A 21,860-nucleotide genomic window follows, 5' to 3' on the forward strand; every position below is an offset into this window, starting at 1 on the left:
AACTTTGTGTTGTGAAATATTAAAGTGGCCAGGAACAAGCAGTACAATGGGATCTGAAGGAAACAGGGACACTCTTGAGGAAGGACAAAAATGGAGCATCCAAAGTAATTAATAGCAATGAACAATAAGCATTGTCCAGGGGAATCAAAAGCTTGCCTAACAACAGTGAAGGAGAGAAAAGTTCTGTATAGAGAAGGCATAGTGAGAAGACGGTTCTGCAGAATACTCATTAAAGAAGAGAGCTTGGAAGAGTCTTACGGTCTAAGAGGCACTGACAGTTCTAAGGGAGTCCATTGCCAAAAAAATGTCATAACAAAGGAAAATAGGGAGATGCGGGATACAGATACGAAGCTCTACTCTTGTCAGAGGTATTTGACACCGAAAGAGGGGCAGTACTGAAGATGTATGTCTGATCAATTGTCTAGATCAATAGAGTATGTTGGTATGAGCCGAAGGGTACCTTGCAGTTAGCAAAACAGCACAACCACTGCCGTTCTGCCTGAAAACACCTTGGACAAGACCATGGATATTGACAGCAGGGACGAGAATACCCAACACAATGATTAGATCTATTCTAAAGTGCAAAGTCCAATGCAAAATTGTGATGCACTCCAAGACGGAGCCTCGGAGCCTTTTTTTGCTTCTCTTTTCAAATTCTGGGCTTAAAATCCTGGCCAATTCAAGACTTTTTTGGTGTATATTTCCTTACCCAGACAAAATAAATACAAGGCATGCCCATCTAGCTGGGTATATGGCCTCAACAGGCTGGATACAATTTGCAGCCAGCAGGCTTAGACTACAGCATACCTACAGAATCAAAATAAATGCTACAAAGACTTAATATTCAGTTCTTTAAAAATGCAGTATTTGGGTCTAAAGGGAATGAAAAATAACAAAACAATCAGGCAGTAAAAAAACCACCAACAGCAAGGCAATTCAGAGAAACAGGGGGTGGTACATTGTCAAGGGCTGGGACATCATGAGTGTATCTCTACCAGTACTGATATGGCTAACACACACCAGAAAAGCATGGGCACAGGCACATCCCCCATTGTAAACGTGAACACAGACATCTGACATAGAACTTCAGTTGTTCATTCAGAGATTAGAGCCATTTAAGAATTATGGTGGGTTTAGCTCTTGACTGATGACATAACTCATAGTTATTCCATAACTGAATCTTAAGATCGTATTTGTTTCGGAGTACAATCAACAAAATCCTTCCCATTGACTGAAACTAGTCAGCAGTGTTTGACAACGTATTAAGTACGGCCATCAGAGGACTAGAAAATGTTTCTATATGCGGAATCTTTCTAGCAGACAAGTGGAAGTGAAGAAACAAAAAGAATAAGCATAAGGGGTCCCAACCCATCCTTAGGATTTCCTGCACCATACTAATTGTAAATTAAATACCAGCTTTCTAGTTAATGAGGCAAAATAAAGTAACAAGTTATATTTAACGTTAATTTAGTTTAATTCTGAGAAGTTACTAATAAAATGTTCCAAAATTAAATATTATATACTTTTATATCTATGTTTTTATGTACTTACAATTTCTTTTCAATTTCTAACTCCTTCTATTAAAGGACATTGAATGTTTTTTCTTTCAGCTTGAGCAGTCTAAACAGGATATAATTTTCTCATGCCACAAAAGGAAAAAATCTCATGAGGAAATTGACTTTTAAAACATGTTCTCCTAGTGATTAAAAGGTATCAGTTTAAGAGGAAAGCATTTTGCAAGATGTTTTTGTAATAAAAAAGGAGATTAAACTCTTTACAGGATGAAATATTGTTTGCATTCAATATCTGTAGCTAACACGTTACCTTTCCTGTAGTTTCTCACTGGAGAGCTGTAATTCTTCTTTTAAGTGTTGATACCTATCTTCCCTTAATAATCTGGTGCCATCATAGAGAGTCAGTTCTCTGTCATGAATCAGCCTGTTTGGGAAAATAAAAATAAACTTTATCTCACCTTTGACTGGTTTTTAAAATACTTATTTCAGCTATTGCTTCTTTAAACAGCTATCTCAGTCAAAACTTAGGCTGCAGTAGGACACTCAAAGTTACGCTAATTTAAGATGCACCCACATGTGGAGATAAAATAATTTGCATAAGCAAATAGTTTCAGTGCAAAATCAGTCAACTTAGTTTAAATAGGTATGATTAGAAAATGAAGGAGAATTTCCATCTTATCAGTACAGAGTGCATAAATGGCACAAAACACAGCCATTCTGTTATACTGGTAGCGAGTATAATACTTTGTTTCTTGAAATAAATATATTTCAGTTGGCTTAAATGACTAATATACATATCGATCTAGCTTTTATTTTTTTCATACAGGAGTTGATTCTGTGTACGTAGAAATGACACATGATGTTGAAAGAAAAATCAGAAGGGAAAACTAAACTGATTAAGAAGAGAAAAACAGGCATTAATTATTCTCTCTTCTGCTCCTGTACATACATGCAATAAAAGAAGCAGTCACAAAACGTTTTCACAAGAGACTGCTTTTAAAGTTGGTGATTTCTTTAAGTTTATGAAACGCATTATACGGTGCAAGCAATTGAAATAGCATAAAAATTTGACCTAACAGTATGTATTATTACTAACACAGTATCTGCTATTAGCATTTGTGCCTTTGGAAAGCTTGATTTATTTTTATTGAATACATTGAATTCTATTTAATGTATTCAAAATTTATTTCATTTATACATGCATATTATTGCATATTATTTATCTTATTATAAATTTATTTATATATTTATTTTATTCAAACCTATTCAAATTATTGAAATAATGTTTAAAAAGCATTTTTTGCCAAGGATATGAAGTACCTTTTTATATATGACTGTAATGATCACTTTATTTAGAAGCAGCATGCATTCAAAGTATTGAATACATTTTCTGCTAGATCTTGCATTTTCAAATCGTTGTGCACATATTACTCATCTTTAGATTTCATGCGTTTAGTAAGGGCAAAATCTAGCTCACTCTTCAATTCAAACTCACATGCTGTATTAACAGCTCAAATGTCCAATACTAGTATAGACTTATAAGGAACATGAAAAAATTGCTTCTGCTTTCAGGTATGTGAAGACTGAATGTCACATATTCTTTAAAATTGCAATGCTGAGCTTCATTTTTACAGTATTCTTGAACCTATGAAGTTGCGTTCACTAGATGAAACTTAATTTCTCAGTATACATGTGTTCAATAAACAGATCACGTGCACCTAACTTATCTGTGCACACATCCTGACCTTTGAAGTACAGCTAGAGTGCCAGGGTTGATTCGATGAATGCCATCAAGAATAACAAGCTTTCCTTCCAGGGCAGCAGTAACAAGTGGCGATGGTCTCCAAGCAGTGTCTCCATTAGGAAGAGTATACCTTTGCTGCAGCAAATCTCTAGCTGTCATATCCTGTAAGTATCAATTCATCAATTAAATATACACCAATTCGTGATGTATCTTATTCATCTACAAGTGCCTGCTTTGTTCTTCAAAATTACATTTGTTTTTTCCTGAGAATACACCCAAGGCAGATTAGCAGGAAATCTTAAATTACTTTTCCAAAAAATATTTGAAATACACACCTATGTCCACACATGCACAAACACACACACAAAATGTTAAATAGTCTTCTCCGGTAGTTCTAGACTCGTTAATATTGCCTTTTTGAACTAGAACAAAAGTCTTTTTTTCCTTATATGTAATGCAAGCACATGACAACTTGTAGACAGCTTTGTGTACAGAAGGGGGCAGCAAGTTACACTTGTAATAAACAAGTGCCATTCATTTTATACAGATGAAAGCTGAAAAAGTAACGATTTCATCATTAATCTTCAAGTGAGATCATAACACAAAAAAGTATGACGTTCCAACCCTCAAAAAGAAAATACAGTGGAAACATCAGAGAAGAAGGGACAGAGTAAGAAAGGAGCCAACAACACACACAAAACATGCTACTGCAAAGTATCACAAATACACAGAGTATCACAAAATAATACGTTAGGGATAAATCATGACCAAAGGTGAAAGCTAGCACATCCTCCAACATAACTATTTTAGATGTTCCATTACAGTAGGTACGCACTAGAAAAACAAAGAGAGCCTTAATAGCTGTTTTGTAACCTGAAAGTTGAAATTCCTTCCTCAGGAACAGAAATTAACCTAAAATCAGATGAGAAAAATATTTTCTGTTGCACTCGCAGCTTTTGCATACGTCCTTGTTACAACTGCAAACCCTTTGAACTTTAAAGAATAAAAATAGAATACATTACGTCATATGGCCTGAATCATTTCCTCTTTCTACATTTCCTTAAAAGTCTTAAAATAACAGGACAAAGTCTGGTTCCTTCAGTGCTTCCACATTTGTATAATTTAAAGCCTCATACTCAGATCCATAAAAACAGCAAATATTCTTATGGTTGCACTTCCAGATTTTAGTGCTGTGTTTGCTCTTTTCTAGTATTTTATTAAGGAATTAGGCTAAAAACCAATATGAAACACATTTTTATTAAAGCCAGAGAAAAATGTAAATATTTTTATCACTTGTGTCAAAAGTTGCGTGTGCATTCTTTAGTAAGTAATGCTGTAAAACGGAATATACAACTAAGACACCTTCTGACAAGATAGCTCCACAGGAATAGTATCTACAGTGTCTACTATTAACTGATCAGCAGTCTAGTGTGCTGTATACAATGGTGTCTATCTGCAAAACCAACAACTGAAGAATTATACATTAATTAGCTGGAGATAAACTCAGAACCGTACTTGGCCGCAAAATATTTTCCAAAATATAAAATGAAAGTTTAAACTATAATTTAAATGCTTGAATCAGATTCAATTTAGTGACATATTAAAAAGAAGTCTCATTCACTAATACTTGCCCAGTCTCTTGTAAAGGGCTTGTTTCAGGGCAAAGTTCCTGCCCAGCGATTTACTCTATTACATTCCTAATCAATTTTTAAGTATCTATTATGAGACATCACATTATAATACCCTTAGGCTAAAAATCCCTCTCTTTGAAAAATATATACAGAAGGCTATGAATTAAATGTTTATCCTTATTTTGGGCAAAGCAACGGTAGAATTATTTTCCTTATGACATAAAATGCTTATCTTCACGTATAAATCATTGTACTTTAAGCATATTGCCTTACTTATCATTTATTTCCCAAAATATCTCTGATCTGGAGAAAAAAAAAAAAAGAAAGGAGGCAAAAAAATCTGAAACAGAGCAAGCTTTTAATTAGAAGTCTTCAGACGAGTCCCACAAAGTTCAGGTGAGAAAACAAGAAGGTTATGTTGAACTCCATTTAGCAGCTATAGCAATAAAAGCCTCCAAATTAGCCTTTTTTCATGACTCTCAGTGATAATCATGTTCTTGGCGATTACAAGGTGAAGAAATCTGTTTCCTGCTTTTCATGCCAATTTGGATTCACATTTTGTTAATGTTTCTCAAATAAAAAATAGGAAGGAATTGGTAAAGAAAAATTATGAGGTAATGCAGAAAAAGAAAAAAGAAATCATAGAAACAAATATCACTCTACATAAACACTAGCGATGTGCTTAAGATTGTTTTTGTTGGGGGGAGAAAGGAAGGAGGAGTGAGTTGTTGGAAAATTGTTATAATATCACTATAAAAACATTATTTTTCTCCCTTGAAACTTCAGGGGGAGAAAATGTTTTATTTTAAACTTCTAAAACTAAAAGTTCCCAACCTACAATCCACAAAGAGCTGGCTTGCTGCTGCTTCTCGTTTGCCGTTGCTTAACTGCATTAAGAGACAACTAAAATAAATCTTTCCTAAAATGACTGTCCTTTGTCAACAATTTGCCTACAATGAATTTTATACAAACAGAAATCAAAATAATGATGTAAAAGATCACAAATGAGACAGCAATTGTTCTATGGGACAATTTCTACTATAAAAGATGATCTAAGTGCTAAAAAGGTTTGGGAATCCCTGGTTTAGATAAATTTGATCCTTATCTCACAGTATAAAGGCTTTTAAAGCACCTATCACATTTTTTCCTGTGAATTCAGTATGAAGAAATATGCCTTTTCACATTGTTTGAGCTCCTAAATCAACTTCAGACAGAAGGAATAAAGCAACCATGAAAAATTTTAGAAACACATTTAGGACAATTTGGCCTTTCTCTCAAAAACCAAACCAAAAAAACCCCAAAAAACCCCTTTTTTCTTGAAACAAAAAAGTAGTAAATCTGGTAGATTTAGACTCAAACTTCTCATTGCCTTAATTGCTCAACTACTGAATGAATTAGCATATTCAACATTTGGTCTGATGTTAAATTATCTATTAATATGCTAAACAAAGAATCTGTTATCACATTTTTTAAGGAAAAGCAAATGTACCTCTTAATGTAGCAGAACATGCATACTGCAGATGTATTCAATTATGTTTTACATTTTTCTTCTTGTAATAACTTTTGAGATTATATAAGATATCGTATACAGTAAATCTGTGTAAATACAGGCATGTTTAATCCTAAATTAGATGTGTATCTACACATGAGTTTATACTCAACAACGAGCTCACAACAGTCATTTGCTTGCCTTCACAATCCTTCTGGGTATCACCAAAATACAGATATCTCTCTATAAAAACACTCCGCCCTTTGTGCTTGATCAAATCCTGGCAAAACCAAAGGAAAGGTTCACTGCAGTGGAAACTAGTTCAAGCCCTTGGCCAAGAATTTATTTCTGTAGGAATTACAGATCCCTCTGAAAGAAGAATGCTTACTGAGTTAACCAATTTCACCGTCAGCTCTTCTCATGCATCTCCTAAGGGGAAGTCCTCAGGTCCTTTTCAGCAAAGCTGCACTAATTTAAAGGTAAGACTTTGAAAAACACTGGCCACATTTTTAAGCTTCCAGGACCAAATAAATTGTCTAATTTTGGTGATGACTGCCCAATGCCATACCGTGTACAACAAAACAAGGGTTAGGCTGGGTATGTCAAGTTGCAAAAGTTATTTTCCTGGGATGATTTAAAACATGTTTGCATGGACAAGTGCAGAAAAAAAAATGCAGGCTGGCTGGATACACTCCATACTGCCTCAGAAACTATGCACCTATCTTAATATACCGCTGTACACAAGATAACAGGCACTACTGAGAGGCCAAGTACATTAGCATGAACACAACATTGCACTATGAGGAGGTTACATGCTTGTTATGTGGCTTTTCAACCCATGTCTGCTCGCATGTGGCGCCTATCAGCATCTGGCCAGGTTAAAGCATGGGAGCAGAGCTTTCCTCTGCGTGACTCCATCTATGCAGACATGTATTCCGAGTCCGAGCCTCTATGAGTTAAAGGCATCTTGGGGGACGGAAAAGCAGTAGAAACCTGTCTGGGGACGCTCTCAGCTCTACAGGGGAACAGAAAACAGAATGTATCTTTATTCTTCCATCAGCATTAATATTTCTCTATTTTCTCTCATTTTTTGTCTGTTTCAACCCTTCCAATTCACCTCCCATTTCCATCAGTCTCTATCTCTCCCACACGCCCATGTGTGTACTTCCATGTACTTCCAAATCAGCTGCCACTGCCCCTGCCACCTCCTCCTTTGGAGGTCTCCATGCTGCCTGGGAAATGTTTAACTAAGTGAAGGGAGAGGGAGAGAGAGATCAACAGGCTGCCTGAAATCTGACGCAAGTGGTCACCTGTAGCATTGCCAATTATCACCTACAACTGTAAATCCTGTGACATTTCGTGTATTTTGACTCACAACCTCATGGGAAATTCCTTCATTTTTTACTTGCAAGTATTTTCATTCCTCAAGGTTATGGAGAAAACCTTAGATCTGTGATCCCTACCATGACAAGCTGGCAAATTCAGCCACTACCTTTTTTAATCTCATAATTTTCCAGTTTATACATAAAGGTTAGAGTACATCAAGATCTAAGACCAACAATATCGTGCAACCAAGTAGAAAGATACTACTGGCTATGGAAGATTACAGTTAAGCATGACAGAACTGGTGGTTTGCAAAACAACCTCAGGTGCTGTCAGGAAACCTGAAGAACTTTCTAGATAAAACCAAAGTACACCAATGCACACAGCATGGGGAATAAGCAGGAAGAATTAGAGATCTGTGTGCAGTCACAGGGCCATGATCTCGTTGCAGTTACAGAGACATGGTGAGATAGCTCACATGACTGGAATGCTGTCATGGACGGCTACGTGCTTTTTCGAAAACACAGGCCAGGAAGGTGAGATGGTGGAGTTGCCCTTTATGTGAGGGAGCAACCAGAATGTGTGGAGCTCTGCCTCGGGGTGGATGAAGAGCAAGTGGAGAGCTTCTGGGTAAGGATTAAAGGGCAGGGTAACATGGGTGACACTGTTGTGGGGGTCTACTACAGGCCACCTGATCAGGAGGAAGTCATCGATGAGGCCTTCTACACAGACAGCTGGAAGTAGCCTCACGATCACAGGCCCTGGTTCTCATGGGGGACTTCAACCACCCTGACATCTGCTGGAAAGGCAGCACAGCTAGGCACAAACAGTCAAAGAGGTTCCTGCAGAGAATTGAGGAAAATTTCTTGACTCAGGTGGTGGAGACGCCAACGAGGAGAGGTGCAATGCTAGACCTTGTACTAACAAACAAAGAAGGTCTAGTTGGAGAGGTGAAGGTTGGGGGCAGCCTTGGCTGCAGGGACCATGAGATGGTGGTGGTCAGGATACTCTGAGGAGGGAGCAGGGCAATGAGTAGGATTGCAACGCTGGACTTCAGGAGAGCTGACTTTGGCCTCTCCCGGGACCTACTTGGAGGAATCTCATGGGGTGGGGCCCCAGAAGGAAGAGGACTCCAGGAGAGCTGGTTAATATTCAAGCATCACTTCCTCCAGGCTCAAGAGCAGTGCATCCCTCTGAGGAAGAAGTCCAGCAAAGGGGGCAGGAGACCTGCATGGATGAGCAAGGAACTCCTGGCAAAACTCCAACAGAAGAAGGAAGTCTACAGAGTGTGGAAGAGGGGACAGGCCACTTGGGAGGAATACAGGGACATTGCCAGAGCATGCAGGGAAGCGACAAGGAAGGCTAACGCCCCTCTGGAATTAAATCTGGCAAGGGATGTCAAGGACAGCAAGAAGGGCTTCTTCAAACACATCAGGAGCAAAAGGAAGACTAGGGAAAATGTGGGCCCGCTGCTGAATGGGGCGGGTGCCCTGGTGACAAAGGATACAGAGAAGGCAGAGTTGCTGAATGCCTTCTTTGCTTCAGTCTTCACTGCTAAGGCCAGTCCTCAGGAATTCCAGACCCTGAGGACAAGAGAGGAAGGCTGGAGAAAGGAAGACTCTCCCTTGGTGGAGGAGGATTGGGTTAGAGTTCATTTGTCCAAACTTGACATCCACAAATCCATGGGCCCCGATGGGATGCACCCACGAGTGCTGAGGGAGCTGGCGGATGTTATTGCTAGGCCACTCTCCATCATCTTGGAAAGGTCCTGGAGATCGGGAGAGGTGCCTGAGGACTGGAAGAAAGCCTGTGTCACTCCAGTCTTCAAAAAGGGCAAGAAGGAAGAGTCGGGAAACTACAGGCCTCTCAGCCTCACCTCCAGCCCTGGAAAGGTGATGGCACAGCTCATCCTGGAGGCCATCACTGAGCATGTGGAAGACAAGAAGGTGACCAGGAGTAGTCAGCATGGATTCCCCAAAGGGAAATCATGCTTGACCAGTCTGAGAGCCTTCTCTGATGGAATGAGTGGCTGGGGAGAGGAGGCGAGAGCAGTGGATGTTGTCGACCTGGACTTGAGCAAGGCTTTGGACACTGTCTCCCATCACATCCTCCTAGGCAAGCTCAAGAAATGTGGGTTAGATGAGTGGACAGTGAGGTGGACTGAGAACGGGCTGGATGGCCGAGCTCAGAGGGTTGTGGTCAGTGGCACAGAGTCTAGTTGGAGGCCTTTAGCTTGTGGTGTCCCCCAGGGGTCAGTCCTGGGTCCAGTCTTGTTCAATATATTCATCAATGACCTGGAGGAAGGGACAGAGTGCACCCTCAGCAAGTTTGCTGGTGATACTAAACTGGGGGGAGTGGCTGACACACCAGAAGACTGTGCTGCCATTCAGAGGGACCTGGACAGGCTGGAGAGCTGGGCGGAGAGGAACCTCCTGAAGTTCAACCAAGGCAAGTGCAGGGTCCTGCACCTGGGGAGGAAGAACCCCATGCACCCGAACAGGCTGGGGGCTGACCTGCTGGAAAGCAGCTCTGCCGAGAAGGACCTGGGAGTCCTGGTGGACAATAAGTTAAGCATGAGCCAGCAGTGTGCCCTTGTGGCCAAGAAGGCCAAGGGGATCCTGGGGTGCATTAGGCAGAGTGCTGCCAGCAGGTCGAGGGAGGTGATCCTGCCCCTCTACTCAGCCCTGGGGAGGCCTCATCTGGAGTACTGTGTCCAGTTCTGGACTCCCCAGGACAAGAGAGACATGGCACTCCTGGAGAGAGTCCAGTGGAGGGCTACAAACAACCTTAGGGGACTGGAGCATCTCTCTTATGAGGAAAGGCTACGAGAGCTGGGCCTGTTCAGCCTGGAGAAGAGAAGACTGAGAGGCGATCTCATCAATGTGTACAAGTATCCGAAGGGAAGGCGTCGATGGGGCCAGACTCTTCTCCGTGGTGCCCAGCGACGACAGGATAAGAGGCAATAGGCAGAAACTGAAGCACAAGAAATTCCATCTGAACCTGAGAAAAAACTTCTTTTTCTGGGAACAGGCTGCCCAGAGAGGTGGTGGAGTCTCCTTCGCTGGAGATATTCAAAACTCGCCTGGACGCAATCCTGTGCAATGTGCTCTAGAGGTCCCTGACTGAGCAGTGGGGTTGGACTAGATGATCTCCAGAGGTCCCTTCCAACCATTCTGTGACTCTGTGAAAGAAAAAAACCCTAGACTTATAGCAGCCTCACAACTCCACATTTACTATTACATGTACTCTGTGACAACTGACAGCGCTAAAATCTTTCATTCCCTTGCTAATCTGTATGCCCAGACTTTTTGGAATCATTACCACTTCTTCTTAATCTTTTTAAATTCAAACTTTAATTTTGACTCAGTCAAAACATTCACTGTGCTTCAAACTTTTCAATTATTGTAAACTTACTTCTCCAACCTTCTAAAAATGTGCTCAATATAATAAGCTTCTTGTCACCACCTTCAAAGCTCCCTGAGGCCTTTATAACTTCTCCAGTTCTTCTTTCTTGTCATCTTACCCCATGACTGTCGTTCCAAGGCAATTAAGTCAACTGCTTGTGTGCCTTACAAAAAAGGTTTATGAATATTTTCCCCAAAATTTGTCTTTAAAGTCATATTTATATTAAGACCCTAGGTTACAACATGAGTAAATCATCAACAACTAGGCTAAGGAGTGAAGATTACTGCCTGCTTGTTATAGTACCTATGAGCAATGTACCGTAATACTGTATATTACTGCAACACAGCCATGCCACAACTGGAATCTTTGGACTAAACAGAAATATAAGCAAAGAAAAAGCACAGAAATTACAATATTTTAAAAAGTATATGTGCTAGGCATCATAAAAAATAAACATGTAAGAGGATATTAGGAGATCTTGGTAACAGAAGAAACAAACCTAAAAACAAGAGAAAGATTAAGCCTATGGAATATAAAAAATAACTTTAAAATATCCCCACAAACATAAAAGGCATTATGCATTCTCAATACAGTAAAGAAACTGCCTTCCAGAATAGTAAGAAAATAATGTTAATAATGGAGAATTCCATTATAAAATTTCACAGCATATGGACAGACAAAAAAGGAAGGAGAAAAGGTCTTCCGGGGCTATCCAACATGCAATTACAAGTGGCCACCACTCTGACCTAAAGGCAGGAAACATACTTCAAAGGGAAAAAAAAAATCCAAAGAGGAGAAGACCAGAAAGACAAGGTTTTCTTTATGACACCCAGTCACGCCAAATCACAGCATGAGTTGTCAATTCTTTTCAGCTAGGAGAACAATTATTCCTTTAAATGATTCTCCTTACTTTTTTGCTTATGTAAATTACCTATCTTTCTTTTGTATTCATTATATTGACTTCATTTTGAAAGTAAAGCAGTATCAGGGCTAAAGTATATGTAATAACAGTGTACTACCTATTTTGCCTGGGCTGCATAGCATCTAGCACTGCAAATCAGAAAAGATTTTACAGACAAACATTCTAACAGAGAGAGTAAAAAATGTTCTGTAATGACCAGAAAACTTGGCTACCTTTTAAGTCTTCGCTATCCTTCATTTTTTTCCTCATACTAGTGATTTTCAAAGCTGCAGCTGTATATGAAGACTCCATCTTACACAGAGAATCTACCTGTGTGTGTTATATTTTGGACTATATTAAAAGCAAATGGCATACATTAAAAGCACCAGCAAATAGTTTACTCACCTGATATAGCATGATAGGTTCTATGCTGTATCCTAGTATATCAGCAAACTCCTTAGCAATAACTGTTTTGCCACAGCCCTAAAAAGGTTAAAAAAATAAGAACTAGATTATATTCTAGGGAACAAGGGAAAGGAGGGACAGAAGAAATTTTAATTCTTACTTTTCCTCCAATTAAGCACATATCTTTAACCATATGGGATTGCATCATTTCTGCCAACAGCTGATCATGACTGGGAGTCCTTATGAAAGAATCTGATCCAGAATGTTGTTTTAATGGTCCAGTCCCAGCTGGAACCTATATAGAAAAAAAACCAAAACGCTAAATAAACTATATAGCAATAGCTTTAGACTTCATGTGGACTGGGTCACACTACACCAAAAATGTTGTAATAGTTTGCTGATGACTGTCATCTATCAAATCTAAATCTTTCACTTAAAAAATTAACATTGTATAATTTGTAACAGACCTAACTTCCTTCATCCCTCCCTTTCTCACTTTTAATGACAAAAATAAGCAAATATGAACTAATTCAACAGTAGCCTTCGGGTATGCAAAGAACTTGAGGCTATTCATGTTAGAGCCAAAACAAAAAAGTCACCAATATAATTCCTTATTGCTCATCAGAGAAATAAGAAAGAGAAGGTGCAATCTGCATTGTAAAAACCTGAAGGGGTTATTTTGGTTAGAGCTTTGGAGAGTAGCAATATTTAGTTGTTCTCCACATTAAGACCCTTGCTCTATTCCCACCTCCTCGTTTCAGTTTGGAAACTGCTCCACCTGCAAACTCCTTATGTCCTCGTCTTCCCAAAGAGACATTCTGCAGATAAACTTTCAACAGATATCATCTACAGGTCAAATTAAAGCAAAAATCTTTCCCTCAGAAAAAAGCCCAATCAGCTCCTTACAGATTCACCTTTTTCGGACAAATTTCTGTTTGCTGCTGCTCCCCTTTTTATCTTGTCATGGTACAAACTCTCTGAGGACATTCTCCTCACCAATATAACTATTATGATCTCTTTCTGACTCTCTTCAATTCACCTTCTTTACAGAGACTCTCTAGTCTCTTCAAACAGAGCATTCACTTCAAATTCTCAGATCAGCATCTCTTTCCTGAGTAAGACCTTATTTCACCACCTAGCATAGCAGGTCATAAACTTCATTGGAAGAAAGTCAAACTAATCGTATTTGATGTGATTATTTTTGTTCTCTTTTCCCAATATGCTGTGTCAGAATATCAACAAGCACTCTACATTTTTTGAGGTGTAGACAAAGACGGACTATTGTTTTTATAGAAAGAAAAAGAGAAGGCAGCACCAAGAGCATCGCACGACATGTACTCTGTATAATGCCAATCCAATAAAAAATAAGAAATCTAGAATTGTTCTTTCATCTGTTCTTTAGCAATTGTTTTAATACAAGATACTTAAATGAATAAAAGGTAGAAAAGTATGAGCTTATCTGAAGACAAAATCTTGTTTAATCATAATCTAATACTCCAGTAGCTAAGTGACTTTCTAATACATATCATGCTACACTACCAAAAATTAAATATCCAGTGCAAATGAGTTTCAGCATCAAGGATAGGTGTCAAATTCTGGATAAGACAGAACTAAATTAGTGATAACTACAAATATGTATAGTTGATGAATATATGAATTAATACCTGGAACATCACTTCTGTTTCACCAATCTGGACAGTTACATCAGCCTTGAAGGTTTTGTTTCCATGTACGCTTTCTACTTTTGTAATCCTTCTGGGAAGCAAATGGCTTTTTGAATCCTGTAGCTCAAAACGCTGTAGAATTAAGGGTGGAGGCAAGGGTGGAGGAATTAATTATTAAATACAGCTTTCAATTTTTTAAAACTGTTCCTCCTGAAAACACAGCCAGAAGCATATTTGAGATTAATTTCTTGTGAAGTCCTAAATTCATTTACTTTAAGAGCCTTACGACTAGAAAAGTCAAAGTCTCTATTTGCTCATTATTCAGTGAAGAAACTGCTGCTTACATCTCTTGAAAACAAATTCAAGTAAGTCTTAAACAATAACAGTAATCTTTGAAATCAAGAATTCACATAGGTATGTTCAAACTTTTGATAGCTGGTATATTTTACACTTCGTTTAAAATCAGACCCAAAAGAACTGCCATCTACTTAATCTGACTGTAGTGATAGACTTAAAAGGTAAATAACCTATTGTGATTTTACTGAGTCTTAGTCAGACGGATCAAAATAATAACAGAAACGGATAATAGCCTTTAGCATGTGTAATAACAGAGCATCAATCTTTGCAGACCATTATAACCAATTGCAGATTTAAATGTCTGTCTACCAATAAAAATAAACATCAAATACTGTGTTTACTTAGCTCCGCAGCCTTATCATGCAATGAAAATTGAGGACAGCTTGTACAAATTAAGCCTTCAGTATGTTCTGGATATAACAAGGACAAGAAACTGACCACTTGCCTTTCCAAATCTCTTTTGAATATTACACTCTCTATTTTATGGTGTATATAGATTTGAATATTACACTCTCTATTTCATGGTGTATATAGAAAGCATGAAAAGCATTTTTAATACCCTGTAAAAATCTGTTTTGCTGGAGAGGGGAAACCTAACACTAAATCAGAGGGGCTATACATGAAAAAGTTAGTCACTAAAAATCTACTGAAATCGTGGCGTCACAGGATTCAACAGAGTAAAAGCTGAGTAAAGAAGAGAAAATGGAATATTAGTCAAACTCCTTAGAACTCTTGGAAAAAAAATTTTAACAGAACTCATTAATGTAAAATCATTTTTAAGAAGCATGTAGTTCTATTACTAGTACTGTTCAGAGTCCTGCCTACTAAGGTTCAGAAAGATTACTGAAAAGCATTCATATAAAGACTTTGGCTCTCCATCACTCTTGTAAATTCCTTTTCTGGAACAAGTACTTACAAAAATTTCATATTTAAACATGAATTTAAGTTAAACGTACTTTAGCAAAAAAAAAAAAAAAAAAAAAAAGAGCCGGAAATTATATTTTTATGGTAACAGCTGAGCCTACTTCAGCACCATTAAAGGTCTGAACAACAACAGAAGATAGGAATGCATACTGAGTAGTATCTCAAACTATGATTCTAAGAAATGCTCCAACTATGATTCTAAGAAATGCTCAAACTATGATTCTAAGAAATGAACTCAAATACTCTCAAATCTATATATTCATTAGTAAATTGTAATATTCTTATTAAGTTAATGGAGTTTGGATAGGGCCAAATCTGCTTATACACAAAACTCTAAAATACACTACTCAGATACTCACAGGAGAAGATAACTGTAAGTAAGCAAGCAGATTTTATTTGTACCAACAGCCTCTGCACAAATACAAGCATCAAATAATGAAGATTTGGAACAGATCTTGTGCACAGAAGTATGACACTCTTGGAAGTTTAAGATTTCTTAGGTGGATTTTTTTTATGTTGTTGATGACCCTACAGCTAGCATTTTAGACCACAAATCAGCACAGTGAAAGTGGATTCTGTATCTCTGTGGATCCTTACTGAATTTGTACAATAGATTTCAAATATCACTTGTTAGCATGCAGATGCCACTGAACTGGACAGCTTAGTGTAAAAAGAAGTTAGTATACTTACTCCTGAACAAGAGCAGCAAGCAAAATAACTTTTTGCGGCTTCCGAAGTGAGACAGACTTTCTTTACAGTTCTACATCCAGAATTATAATAGCTAGATATGGAATCAGAGAATGGCACGAAATGGATGTACAACATCCATTACATTCTGCCTGAGCCAGAAATGACTTTCTTTACACAAAATCCAAATTGATAGCTGCAAAGGAAAAAATATTTGTGGCTTGGAAGGACAACTACTGACTACATTAAGTATCAGGAAGTTTGGGAGATACTTGGACAGCCAGATACGGGCAGCCTCCTAGCCTCAGATTCAAGAGGAAAGAAAACGAAAAGGCTAGCCACCAAAAACAAGAGAGGAGGTTTGGCAGTCCAGAATCACCAGGTCACATTCTGCACATCTAGAAACACACGAGAATAGACAAACTGTAAAAATTAGAGAACAGGAAGAATAAGAGGAACTCCGAACAGCTGGAGGTATCTAATGATCCGCAATGTCTCCTCATGGAACCTGAGAAGAATACTCTGGTGATCCAGCTGGTCAAAGGAACAGAGAACTTAAATGAGACATATTTACAGATAGCTGCTCTGCTGAGCCCACAAGACAGCTGAGGTAGTCAAAAAGATTTCTGCAGGCATCCAAAGACAACTGATAGTTGTTGAAAATTCTCTGCAAGGGAAAGAGAATTTTGCAAGGAACAAGAGGGCTGAACTATCCCACTAGAAGCAAAACATGAGCTGCAAGTACCAGATTGGGTAAATAGATGAAGCGTGAAAAACAGATTCCACTATGATGGTATGTACTGGCACTAAGAGCATTCATTAATACAAAACCCCAAGGATTACAAATGACTTTGGGGGGAAAAAAAAGAAAAATAGCCTTTCTTAGACCACAATTTGCAACAGACAGATCTTAGAAGTGAAGTGAAAATTGTCTAGATAAGAAAGATGATTCCAGTTTTCTGAATCATTAGCCCACTCTCACAGAGAGAGTAGCTGTGTAGCTTGAAGAGTTTCTTTATACAGAAGCAGGAAAACAGTATTCAAGGAGGAAGACAGGCTAGATTAAAGAAGGTGGGCAAATAACACAAAATATGCAAGTCAAAAGGAACAAACAAGCTTTTATTTGATAAAAGAATAAGGCACATTTTGCAGAAATGCCAAATTAATCAAGACATTAAATAACAAGGAAAAATTTGAGAAGGTTCTTAGAGCAAAGTTAAATGCTTAGATAGTAAACAAAAACAGGTTTGCTCATTTATTAAGACAAATCCGATCTATATGGTGTTTATAAAAATCTAATGGGAAGATTCACTTGATACAAATGCAAAAATCTGTGGGTGCTTCCCAAGTGGGCAAAAGGAATGCAAGAATAAAAAAAAAAAAAGTAAAATTAAAATCTCTGACTACTCTGAAGCAAAATATTAAAAGCATATGGAACATCGTTGAAGAAATAAGCACAGAAGAGTGGAGTCCCCTATAAACCACCAAACTCAACCTAAATAAAGATGACCAGTTTTATAAATGCCTATTTATATATACTATGTAGGAAAGAAAATTTCATTACTGTGGAAGACTTCATATGTGCTTAAGCTCACTGCTTGGGAATGCTTCACTGAAGGCTGTTTTCCTTGAAAAGCAGTGATTTGTCTGTGTCTAAATCTTCTACAGAAAAGCTTAGTTTAAAGAATTTTCTTGAATTTCTCCATCTAGATCCTCTCGACAAGCAGGTTGCATTTCAAAGTGTCTTTACACAAAGGCTAACACTGTAACAAGCAACTTTCATTGGCAGGGACGGTATAAGTCAATACCTTACATTAACCGATTATCAAGAGTAAACATTATGAAGAATATCCAGGACTTGCTGGAGTCTCAGGGAGCAGGGAGGCATGTAAGGAAAGATTTACACAAGCTGAAGATCATGTTTGGGAAGAGAGTGTCTGCAGCATATGATTTTTTCAATTAACAGGCTCAAGTTCTAACAGCAGCTTTTTAGTCTAACTGCTAGCTACCTCACTTCTCAGCTGCGACAGCCGAGTGAAACAGAAGACATTCTGAAGTTAAGATACAGCATCAGTTAGACAATTACTTCGCCATGTCTGCATCCAGTTTTGATGTCTTAACTTTACATTTAATTACATTAGATTTGTTTCTATTTTCTTTAAATATTAGCTGATGTCACACAAATTAACCCATCAGTTGTAAATATATTTCAAGAGAGAAGCACTCACTGGCAAATATTAGCCGGACAGTCTTTGAAAAGCTGTAGGAAAGTAGAGAGACCTTAAAACTAAGAAATTACCGTGGTCCTGCCAGACTCCTCTCCCCGACATTTCTTGTGGAATGGAAGAAATAATTTCTTGTCCACATTTAATGCATTTTTAGCACTACTATTGATAAAACAGCATTATAAACAGAAGTTTCTTCGCATGGTTACCTTCTATATTTTTAAGATTTATTACTTAACATTTGTTGTGTGCAAATAGATTGAAACTCCAGAATAAAAATACACGTACTTGGTGACAATAAGGCAGCAAGTTTATATAAGAAGAGGAATGATGAGAAAGAGTACCAAAAAGGAAAAATAACAGAGGAAAATATTCATAACAGGGAGGTATTTACAAAGTAGATGATCACTGAGAAGGAAAGTTTTATCAATCAAATAAACCTGTCTTACAAAGGAAGCAAAAGCCGGCACAACATATAAAATTCAATATAAGAAATGGAAAACAGAGGAAACTAATGATACTGAACATACACTATACACAACTGATAGGGGAAACAAAATGGCACAAAGGATTTAAGATAAGGGTGTATCAAGAACAGAAATGGGTGTTACTGCTCTGCTAACAGCTGGAAATCTGGATCACGGACACTGGCTCTTATGGGCAATGTCCATCACCCTGACATCTGCTGGAAGGGAAAGACAGTGCGACACAAGCTTCCAGAAGGCTGGATTGCTATCAGGGATAAATTTTCAATATAGGCGCTGCACCAGCCAGCCAGGGGTGATGCACAGCTGACTCTGTTATTGACAAACAAGGAAGAACTAGTTAGGGATGTGCTAATCAAAGGCCGTGGCTGTAGTGACCATGAAATAGTGGAGTTCAAGATCCTGAGAGGGAGTGAGGAAGGCATAGTAAACTGTAGAGCCTGGACTTCAGGAGACCGGACCGGCTTGTTCAGAGAACTGGTAGGTAAGATCCCACAGGAAGCAGGTCTGAAGGTTAAAGGAGTCCAGGAAAGCTAGCAGGTCTTTCCAGACAACCTCCTCCAAGTGCAGGAACTGCCAGTCCCGAACACGTAGGAGACTGGCTTGACTGAACAGGGAACTCATGGCTGTGCTCCAGTGAAAAAAGACAGCATACGGGAGGCAGGCACAGAGACAGGCTACAAACATATCCCTGGCACATAGGGCTGGCTTTAGGAAAAGCAAAGTTTGACCTTTGTACCCAGCAGGTACAAGTAACGTCTAACTTACAGTGCTGAAAAAGCTACGTAAGATGCTCTGGGTTGCAAATGCTAATTTTCAGCAACTCCTACAACATATTCAAAGGTGATGGAAAAGTAACACTGTGCTAAAGTTTTAAAAGAACAGCTAAAGTTTTAAAAGAACAAACAGAATAACCTAGCACAATTACAAGCTTGATAAGCTACTAACAAACACATAAAAAACAACAGAACAGATAATCAGGCCAAAAACAAACCAAAAAGGGCTAATAAAGACTAAAAATAGAGACTAATATGATGCATAGACCATGCCACATTGAACATATTTCATGCTATCTGATCTCTATCATTATTTGAATATCTCTTCTTAAAGGCCAAAAGCCAGAAGGTATTTTTTAAGCACTTGACTACCTTAACCATCCAAGTAGCTACTCTAAGTTAATCAACTACTTACATTGTGAAAGGTTTTATGTCCTCTTGAACTGAGATCTGAATATTCTACAGAACGTAAAGCTTTTACCTTTCATGCTAATGAAATCTATCAGCATACGAAGGTTTCTTTAAAATACTGTTTGAATATCAGCAGTAATGTGATTGTTTAAATTATTTCATTTTTTCTAATTGAAATAATGAAGTGATACTAGTTAATGAGAACTACTGTCATAACCCTCTGCTCCCTCGAATTACAATGCACAATACTTACTTTTAATGCATCTTTGACAGCAGTCCTGCCTTCCTTTCTGAGGAAAATATTATAGGGGTAAAGCCGTTCAACAACACGCTGGACTGACATCATAGGAAAGGAATCCTAATTCAAATTAAAAATACAAAAAAAGTAAAAAAAAAAAAAAAATACATCCAGTTGCTGCCCTAATCTCAAAACAGGCATTTCTCAGGTGCAATTCATTACAATGTAAATATCTGAAATAGGTCAGGTGAACTGTGCCCTAAAAGTGACTCTTACTCCTGTGCATAAAGGGAATCTACAGTGATTGGCTCAGCTACCTGCAGACATCAAAAGTCAGAAGAGACAGACCGCACTATAGATAACTGAGTTTCATGGTACTACTAGAAATGGATCTGTATGATCAGAAGTCTACACTACACTTATTTACTCATTCATAGCAATTTATAATATTTAATTCTGATTTACTAAGTTACTAAGTTTGCTTGCATTTTTCTACATATAGTTGGAAACTTTTTGTATCTGCCTGTTAATGGTAGTAGTAGTTTTCCTGGAGCTACTGCCTGAACAAGGATTCCAGTTACTTTACCACAGTAATAGAGAAAGAAATGGAAGTACCATCCGTGAATCCATGAATATACCAAAAATTTTACATGACTAAATCCTTCCATAGGGGGAAAAAAAAAATTTAAAAACCCTAAAGTGTTGCTCAGTCGCTTGTTGTACAAAAGCTTATAAATTATTAATGACTACATGGTGCGTAACACTAGTGAAACTAGTCAGTGGTCTGATACTATTTTAAGAGTTCACCAAAGCAAGTACAAAGTATACAGTATAATCCAAATAAAATCAACAGATTTACAATTAAAAAAAATTGGGGTTTACACAGAATCCCAACTGAAAAGAGTATAAGAGTTGCTCAGAAATGAAATCAGGAGGTATATATTTTATGAAATGCCTAATTCAATTCGTGCTTATAATCAGGAATACTATTTATAATGTTCCATATTAAAGAATCATCTGTAAAAAGAAGCTACTTAAGGGCATTCTAGTCAGTGTACTGCTTAAGGGATCAGAGAGCCCTTTATTGCATTTTAAAAGACCCCTCTCTATACATGAAGACAAAACATAGAATTTGTCCACATTATCTCAAGTACATCAAAATTATAACGGCATATCTGAAATTAACCTCTTCAGAACAATACCCTAGAAAAAAATTCTCTCTTTCAGGAGGAAGTTTTCAGCCTAAGAAATACATAAATAAAGCATTCTGGGACTGTGTGAATCTGTGATGGAAGACAAGGAGACAGTCATTACAATGTATTATGTCAACACTGTTAAACGGTTAAATCATCCTAGCTAGGTTAGAAGAGGGCAACGACCCAGCATGTGAAGGAAAAATGCTTAGGCTAGAACGAGTGAGAACAATCAGCTAAGAAAACTGAGTAATTAAAACTAATTCTAAAAGAAATGGTTCTGGTCTATCTATAAAGGACACTGTCATATAATGATAACACTTTACATTGTCTAATGTAAAATAAAATACTTCCTTCATTCCATAGTTTAGATAATGGCTGAGGGCTCATTTTATTTCCATTACTCTGAAAGCCATCTGGCATTCATTTAAAAATAATTTTTCACTCCAGGCCTCAAAGAATAAAAAGTTGCAATTTATTTTAAAATC

General features: G+C 37.9%; 1 protein-coding gene across 1 annotated transcript in view; it reads right to left on the reverse strand.

The window, feature by feature from the left end:
- VWA8 (von Willebrand factor A domain containing 8) overlaps positions 1–21,860 on the reverse strand; it is a 181,202-nt gene that overhangs the window by 119,215 nt on the left and 40,127 nt on the right. The window contains exons 9-14 of the mRNA XM_068929726.1: positions 20,195–20,299; positions 14,077–14,208; positions 12,573–12,707; positions 12,413–12,490; positions 3,260–3,420; positions 1,825–1,938 (exon numbers count right to left, since the gene is read on the reverse strand). Of these exons, the coding sequence (XP_068785827.1) occupies positions 1,825–1,938; positions 3,260–3,420; positions 12,413–12,490; positions 12,573–12,707; positions 14,077–14,208; positions 20,195–20,299 (725 nt within the window). The remainder of the gene's footprint in view (positions 1–1,824; positions 1,939–3,259; positions 3,421–12,412; positions 12,491–12,572; positions 12,708–14,076; positions 14,209–20,194; positions 20,300–21,860) is intronic.

The sequence above is a fragment of the Struthio camelus genome, chromosome 1 (genome assembly GCF_040807025.1).
Source record: "Struthio camelus isolate bStrCam1 chromosome 1, bStrCam1.hap1, whole genome shotgun sequence".
Lineage (NCBI taxonomy): Eukaryota > Metazoa > Chordata > Aves > Struthioniformes > Struthionidae > Struthio > Struthio camelus.